Below are 8,578 nucleotides of genomic sequence, written 5' to 3'. Positions count from 1 at the left end.
CAATCGCATCCACCACGTGCTCGTGCTCTGCCATCGCAGGGACAGGAGCCTGGGGGAAGGTCGTGCTCCGTAACCCCACATCAAGGCACCTCCCCAGCCGGGGAATTCATTATTGTTCCTGATAAGCTATGATCCCCTTAAAGACACTTCCCTGTATCCTTCCATCTTACACAGCTCTTCCCTGCCAGCCTGGGAGGTGCTTTGAGCTGATGCCTCTGGTTTAAATGGAGGATCACAGGCGCGGGTGGAAACGCAGCGATAGGGAAGTGACAAATCTCCCGTTTGCCCAGGAGCATCCGCAAAGCACGAGCCTCCAAGCAAAGCTCCTCTTCCCTGAAAAGGAAGAGAAGGAAAAGACCAATGCTTCAAAAATCAGAGCTTCCTTTACAGGGATTTAAAAGGAAAAAGATGCAAAACACCCCATAAATTCCCCTCTGTGTGAGGCAGAGCTGTGAAGGTGAGAGTGCAGTTTCCTGACAAGGGCAGCAGAGCAGAGTCCCCCCCTCTGGAGCACCTTCTCCCTGGAGCCTGGAGATCCATTCATTTCCACACTAGAGACAGGGATTCTTTGAGAGCATTAGGAAGGACAACATCGGCTTTATCCGAAAATCCTGGATCCCTTTGGAGCTGCCAAAAGCGCTCGCCGTGTCCTCCCCTCAGCCCTGCCCACGGTAGCAAGGGGGTGTGGAGCTGTCAGGAAGGGCCAGGAGGCTGAAGGGGCGGGAGGGATTGGGATGAGCTGCTGGGATGAGCTGCTGGGATGCCTGGAGCACGTCCAGCCGTGAGCTGAGCTCTGGCTCCCGTCACACCTGTGGTGGTACCTGAGGGATGATTGACACACGCGACACCGGGTCCTGTGGGGCTCTGGTCCCTCCTGGTGCCAAGGGCGGTCCCAGGGATGGGTGACACAGGGAAGAGCCACCTGGACACTGCACAAGCTACCCTGATGCTGGGGGTTGGAAGAGGGAGGAACACAAGGGCCTCTCTGCCCCTTATTGATTTTGCATTCTGAGCCACCACTGCAAAACAAGCCCAAGCCGTGAATCCAGCTGGAACAGGCTGTCCCATATCCCAGTCACTCCTCTGCAGGGAAGGATTTACAGAAATCAAGAATTCAAGCCTGGGAATAATGTATCAATCTCTTCTTTTGGGCTCACTGAGTGGCATTCAAAGCGCTCAGAAAAAAACAGTGATTCATCTGTGATGTTATTGTTAAAATCCACACCAAGGTGCTTTTAACAAATATCAAGTGCTCTGAGGAAGAGCATCAGGAATAAAGTCCTTTAAAAAATTAGTATTTCTTTCAAAGGAGAGGTGATTTCTTCCATTTTAATCCTAAAAATCCATAGTCAGAGAGTCCAGAGGAGACCATGGGGAGGCCCTGGCACAGAGTGCCCAGAGCAGCTGTGGCTGCCCCTGGATCGCTGGAAGTGTCCAAGGCCAGGTTGGACAGGGCTTGGAGCACCCTGGGACAGTGGGACAGTGCCCTGGCAGGGCTGGCACTGGATGAGCTCTAAGGTTCCCAACCCAATCCATTCCAGGATTCCTAGCAGCACGGGGGCTCCTGTGAGTGCTGCCCGGCAGATGGGGAGGGATGGAGGGATTGATTGTTCCTTTGCCTCTGGAGCTTCCCACGTGCTGCTGAGCCCCTGGCACAGCACGGCCCGACCAGGAACACCCAGGATCTGGGATCAGGCCCAGAACCAGGCGCTGCACAAGCCCGTCATTACCCCTGTCTGGGATCCTGGAGGCCTCTGCCAGCGGAGCCGCTGGGGAGGGGGGCTGAGGGCAAAATGCAGAGGGCTCCAGGATCCCTCCCCCATCCCCTCCCCAGCACGGGCAGCCCCACATGCTAATGCAGATGCCAAACCCGTGTAAAATGCCTGCTGAATTCTGGGGAATTAGGAAATTTCCATTTCAATTCAAATACAAATTAAACTCCAAGTTGTCATCAAAGAAAAGAAGAAGATGAGGATCAAAGTGATGCAACACTCTGGGAAAGGAAAAGATTAAAGAAAGTAAATTGAACAAGATTTTAAAGAGATATTAAAAGGTGTTAATGCAAGCTAATGCGGCTAATGAAGAGAAAGGGAGGCTATTCAATTAACATTTGCAGCAAGGAGAGGAGAGCTTTCTACACCTCCGCTACAACATCAAAGGCTGGATGCTACCTCTTATTAAAAGGGAACATAGAATATTTAAAAGGCAGAATAGATTAAAATAGATTTCAGATAATTACGTCTACCCCCATAATGGCAACAGTTTATCATTATATTCCAAAAACAAATCTAATAATATGTGCCACATACTGCGGTTAGAAACATTCTTTGAAGTGTTTCAGAAAAGCAGCAATTAAACCCGAGCACAGACGGGTCTGTGGTTTCTCTGGGCAATGGGAACCTCGGGATGTCCAGCTGGAGCTGGGAATGGTGCCCTTGGCCGCCCCAGGGCCGGTGCCGGGCAGGATGCTCCGCACGGAGCCGGGATGTTCCCGGGATGGGCTGTGAGCAGGAGCTGAGGGCCCGTGCTGGCACAGCCCAGCCTGCGCTCACGGGAACGCTTGGCTGGGATTAGGGGCTGCCTGTTATCCCAAAGGCACCGACTGCTCCGCTCCCACCTCTGAGCCACACGCCCCGCTGCCTTCCCGCTCCGACGGGGCATGGGAAGGGGGAAAAACCCTGGGGAGCACCCACAGCCAGAGCTCAGCCTGGCTACCCACAGGGGACAAGCCAAAGCCTCCTCCTGACAGCCCCTGCGGGTTCTGGTGCTGCCGGCAGCGGGAAGCTCCCCCTCGCTCCCGGCGCAGCCCGGCACAGGAAGGCAGCGCTGGTTAACCCGGCAGAGGCTGGCTGGGCGGTGTTCTGCAATAATTACAGATAATTTGGGTATTTGCAGACACCTCCAAACCAAACAGTGCGGCCCCAGGACAGCCCTGCATCCCTGGTGGGCGGGTGCTCCATAGGTTGGGATTTTACCTGCAGGGTAAAATCCTCTGCATTCCCGCAGGGATCTGATTGTCACACGACAACACCAGGAAGAGAAATGGCAAACTTGAGTCCTGGGAAGTGCAGAGAGCCACGGAGCTCCCACTCAGAGGGAGCAACAAAGCTCCAAACCCAGGATGGGAGCAATCAGGGCAAGGCTGGAGAGCACACGTAGGAAGTGGGGGGTCTGTGCTGGAATTGGCTCCCAGCTGGAATCTCACTGAGAGGCTACAGGTGTGGTATGTGCAGAAGACAGGCCCTGAAGCCATGCCTTGTCCCCCGTCCCTGTGTCTCTCTGCTGCCCATGCCAGGCTGCAGCCAGAAGGAGGCAGGGAGATGCCGAGCTCCAGCCACAGCCCATCCCACCCCACCCCATCCCTCCCACGGCACAGACTTTCCCAGCACACAGCAGACACCAAAGCCCTCCAAAAGTGATTTCCTCTCTGGTTCAGGGGGAAAAGAACAGACACGGCGTTAACCCCCGGGCGAGCTGTCTGGGAAGCAGAATCGATGTGGTTTTAATTTCCGCCCCAGAGGCTCAGCTCCATCCTGGCTTCTGGGAGCTGCTCACATGTCCCTGGGTGTGGATACCTGAGCCAGGCAGGACTCGGCAGTTGCAGAGACTTGGACAAACCTGTCACCTGCTCCTGCAGCTGCTGGAGCCCTCGGTGTCTTCAGAGACTCTCAGCATTTCCCCTAATTTAGCTGGAGAGAGGAGCAGGGAAAGGGCCTCCTTGGCTCTGTTTTGGGGTGGGGCTTTAGCTTCATTTGACAGAGAGAACAGAGCAGCACGTGCCGAACTGGAGGTACCTGGCAGACCCCACGCAGAGGCAGTGGTTTAGAGGTGCTCCAGACAGCTGGAAAGTCGCTCTCACGCAGCTCCCTGCTGTCCTTGGGGGCACTTGTTGGCTCCCACAGAGCCCCTCATCTGCACAAAGGTGTCAGAGCCAGGGCAGCGGGATCCGGCACTGGACTGAGGCACCAGCCCGTGCTGCTGGATGTGGGCACTGCTCGTGTCTCATCCTCACCCTTCCCCTGGGCCAGCCATGCCTAGAGCAGCTCAGTCCCACGGAGGCACAGGCAGCTCCAGATCCCACAGCAGACCCCCTTTCCCAAGAGCATTTCTGCCCTCTCCTGCCCTTGAACACTTTCAGCTCATTGATCTTGCCATGCAGAGGATTCACTTTGTCAAGATCTCCTTTAGCCTTCCCAGGTAACGCTCCTGCCCCGCACTGCTGTCCAGCTTGGAGCTGCCTCCATCCAACAGGGAGAGGAGTGGGTGGAGCTGTGGTCCAGACTCAGCAGGACCCCTCAGGGTAGGGACACCAAGGACCAGGCACAGATCTCCATGCTCGGGAAGCTCCTGGTTCTGCTCCTCCTCTGATCCCCTGCATGGAGAGGGAGGTGGCAAAGGGATGGAGCTTCCCCAGCCCTCCCCACCCTCCTGGCACCGCTGGGACGCCGAGCAGGAGGGAATCGCTCCCGGCCCACGCTGGCTCCAGCTGGCAGGAGGTGTCAGTCCCCATCTCATCCCGCTACCTCGCCCTTCCCAGGACCTGCTCCCGCCCGTCGCAGCTGCTCAGCCTCAGCCGTGGCCATGGCCCTGGAGCAGGAGCAAACTGTGCCACGGGAGTGCGGGGGGATGAGGGAACCTCACATGAGGCGGGCAGCGGGGGCGAGAAATCCTCCCCAGCACGTGTGACATCCTGCTCCTTTCTCCCAGCAATCGCCACCGAGCCTGGCTGGAGCCCTGTGGGAGGGACATCCTGCTGCTGCTGCCCAGTGCCCTGTCCTGCCCAGGTGCCCTGCACCAAAGCTCACCTGTGCTCCCCAGGACGCAAGCGTTTCCCTGAGATGGAATCAGTGATGCCCAGTCCTGGGGCCAGAGCGCTTCGCCTCGAGGAAAGGCCGGACCTCTCCATCCCAGCAAGGATGGCAAAATACTGGGAATGAGCAGACCTCATTATTTCACATGCCAGAGGATCTGGTGGAGATGCAGCAGCTCAGGAGCTCAGCATCACCCTGTGACCAGCTCAGCTCCGCCATGGAGCCTCATCTGACAGCAGCCAGAGTGGCCGGAGCGGGCTTGGCCACCAACACCCCAAGGATCCCCCTCCAAAGCCCACCATCACCTGCAGAGCCTGTCCAGACACCACCCTGGAAATCCTTCTCACCCCTGCTTGAAGAAACCCCCCGGTTTTGGGAATCTTTCACAGGCAAATGTCAGCTCTGCTGAAACATTTAAATTTTCCCATGGGAGACGTCTAAACAAAACATTAACATTTTGACTTAAAATGTCATTTCATTCTGGTTCTTCAATTAAAAACAAAATGACATTTCAAGTCAAAACGTTGATTTGAAACGGATTTTTTTTTGTTGTTTTACTTCAGGAACCAAAATTCAACTTCAAGTAAGAGAGACAAGAAAGGCTTGTTCAGAGCTGGTTCCTCCCAGGTTTGCTGAACAAACGCCCTGGGAAACCCAAATTCTGGCAACAACCTGTTTTAAGGGTTTTTTCCATTAAAAAAATCTGCCAGGAAGATGCTGCTTCCTGGGCTAACTCATCCCATGAAGCAAAGCCCAGTGAGGGGGGCTGGGACTGTCCCCATGTCCCCAAGGCTCTGCAGGGATTGAGGCATCACCTGAGCTCCACGGTGCCCTGCCTGGAGAGCCCCTCACCTGCCGCAGCCCCCGCTGTGCCGCTTGTCACCCTTGTCACCCTGGGACCACGGGCAGCCTCGGCTCATTTCCTTGGCACTCAACATTACCAGCCCAGCAAGATTTCCCTCTGGTAAAATCTGAGTTGAGCAAAAATTCCCCGAGCAATTTACTGGAGGAATTTAACATCCTTTCCCTGCCTGTTTTCTTCTCTCTGCACATAAAATATTCTTTTCTGCGCTACAAAAATACTTTGAAACCGCTTTATCCTTAAGTGCTACAAGGCCTTTTCCTTCCAGCTGCAAAAACATCGCCGAGCAGGTTGGGCTGTCCCCTGGGAGGCCGTGGCCTCGCTCCATGGCACCTCGTGGCACATTTGGAAAGCCAAGGGAAGGTTGTGGAGCCCATGACAGCGTCCCAGGGAGTATCCAGTGCTGTAATTTAGACACGGAATGAGCAGCTTCCAGAGGAGCAGCTCTGTGTTCGAACCTGCTGAAATGTTCACAGTCAGCTTCAAACCCTCCCAAACTCCCTTGGTTTTGGCACTGGGTGCAGATCCCAGCTCGGGCTGGATCTGCACAGGGGCCTATCTGAGAGCTGGCTCAGCCGGGGGCTTCTACTGTGGGGGAAGATCGTGAGGAATTCCACTGTGCAGTTTCACCTGGAATTCAGCCACTGCAGCCACCTTTGGTTGGGGCTCTGGGCCTGTGGGAAGGGGCAGAGCCAGAGCTGTGACCCCACTGCCACCTGTCCTCGGCTCAGCGAGACCTGGCACCGACACAGAGCTGGGGGTGGCTGTAGGAAGTGAGAGGGGTGGAGGATGGGCTTTGGGAACACCTCTGGCTCCTGCTGGGCCATGATTTTGGTTTATGTAGAGCTTCATGATGAGAAACCACATCAGTGTATAGAGCCATGGGGTCACACCACACAGTGTGACCATCCTGTGTGGGGCCACTGCAAAGTGGGACCTCTCCAGGCAGGAGACTGAGGGCGCCTCGGGCTGGACTGATGATCCCCAAGGGTCCATCCCAGCACAGGATATCCTATGGCACATCCAGGCTCCAGCTGCTCCAGGGCTGTGCTGCAACCTGTGTTTGGTAAGAAGGGACCTTCCACCTTCAGCTGCCCTGGAGGCTGCTCCAGAGGCTGCTCCGGCCCTCATGGATCTGGAGATGGCAGCTGAGGGACACCCAGTCCGTGCACCCCGACGCGGAGGCAGAGCCCAGCTACTGAGGGTGAGATCCCACGTGGCTGAGGACTTGCATTTCCCATCTGGATGCTCACAGGAATAGCAAGGCTGGATTTAGATGCCCAAGTCATTTTGGGATGGAGCCTACGTGGCTCCCAGCAGGATCTGAGCCTGCTGCGGATACACAGACGTGGTTTTGCTCCAAGGAGGTCACTTATAAGGCAAGGCTGGCAGAGGAGAGGAAAAGCAGCCCAGGGTTGAGGAGAAATTTGCTCGAGGCCACCCCAAACCAGTGCCAGAGCAGGGAACAGCATCCAGGGCTCAGCTCCCACCCCAGGCCCTCGACACACAAACCACATCCAAGGGCTTTCCAGAGAGGAGCCAAACCCAACCACAGACCCGGGCAGTGCTCACAGCTCCCTTTGTCTGAGGCAAACAAAGAGATGGGGAAAGTAAAATCCATCCTTTCCCTCTGATCCTTCCCAAACCTTTCCCCCAGGGAGACACCGCAGCAGAGCCAAGCCCAGAGGAAAGGGAGGATGAGGTTTTGTGGATTCACCACCCCTGGAAGTGTTCTAGACGAGGTTGGATGGGGCTTGGAGTGGCAAGTCGTCCCTGCCCATGGCAGAGAGTGGGACTGGATGGGCTTTAAGGTCCCTTCCAACCTGAACTATTCCACGACTCCCTGGGCTCCAGCCCCCAGCCCTGTGCCGCGCTCCAGGTGCTGCCTGCAGGAGCCTTTGGAGGTTGCTGGCACCGACCTCCTGCTTCCCTCGAGGCTTCCAGCACTGATCCAACACCCACAGCCCCGTTCCCACATTCCCTGTGCTGGCAGGGCAGCCCTCCCGCTGTGCTGGCAGCTCCTGGAGCTCGAGTCCCTGCAGACGGGGCTGAGGAAGGACAGACCCGGCCCCTGTCACCCCCTGTCCCTTGCAGCGCGGGCGCCAGCAGCCGGGAGCTCTGCAGTCACACCGTGTTCCTTCTCCGTGCAGGGGAGAAACTGTCACTTCGCTTTGTGGATTCACCTCCCCGGGAAGTGTTCTAGACGAGGTTGGGTGGGGCTTGGAGTGGCAAGTAGTCCCTGCCCATGGCAGAGAGTGGGACTGGATGGGCTTTAAGGTCCCTTCCAACCTGAACTATTCCACGACTCCCTGGGCTCCAGCCCCCAGCCCTGTGCCGCGCTCCAGGTGCTGCCTGCAGGAGCCTTTGGAGGTTGCTGGCACCGACCTCCTGCTTCCCTCGAGGCTTCCAGCACTGATCCAACACCCACAGCCCCGTTCCCACATTCCCTGTGCTGGCAGGGCAGCCCTCCCGCTGTGCTGGCAGCTCCTGGAGCTCGAGTCCCTGCAGACGGGGCTGAGGAAGGACAGACCCGGCCCCTGTCACCCCCTGTCCCTTGCAGCGCGGGCGCCAGCAGCCGGGAGCTCTGCAGTCACACCGTGTTCCTTCTCCGTGCAGGGGAGAAACTGTCACTTCGCTCTAATTAGCCAATTAGGTCCCTTAATTAGCTGATGTAATTACTCCGAGGAAGTGATTTCATTTAAGAAAAACCTTATTCCCGAAAGCAGACGGAGCCAGGCCGGCACCAGCAGGGATGGCCGGTGGTGGCTGTCACCGGGGCGGGGACAGGATGGGCATGGGGAGAGGATGGTGTGGGGATGGTGGTCAGGGGGACGGGACAGGGATGGGGACAGAATGGGGATGGGGACGGGGACGGTGGCCAGTGGGGAGACAGGATGGCGGGGGG

At 56.9% G+C, this 8,578-nt stretch overlaps 1 protein-coding gene across 1 annotated transcript in view; it reads right to left on the bottom strand.

Moving 5' to 3' along the window:
- Window positions 1-4,164: 4,164 nt before the first annotated feature.
- The window catches only part of UACA (uveal autoantigen with coiled-coil domains and ankyrin repeats), a 50,004-nt gene continuing 45,590 nt past the window's right edge, over window positions 4,165-8,578 (bottom strand). The window contains exons 20-22 of the mRNA XM_017736983.1: window positions 8,059-8,069; window positions 4,806-4,927; window positions 4,165-4,372 (exon numbers count right to left, since the gene is read on the bottom strand). Of these exons, the coding sequence (XP_017592472.1) occupies window positions 4,165-4,372; window positions 4,806-4,927; window positions 8,059-8,069 (341 nt within the window). The remainder of the gene's footprint in view (window positions 4,373-4,805; window positions 4,928-8,058; window positions 8,070-8,578) is intronic.

Source organism: Corvus brachyrhynchos, unplaced genomic scaffold (genome assembly GCF_000691975.1).
Source record: "Corvus brachyrhynchos isolate BGI_N302 unplaced genomic scaffold, ASM69197v1 scaffold200, whole genome shotgun sequence".
NCBI lineage: Eukaryota > Metazoa > Chordata > Aves > Passeriformes > Corvidae > Corvus > Corvus brachyrhynchos.
Note: the sequence above shows the minus strand (reverse complement) of the source record. Positions and strands in the feature narration are given on the sequence as shown.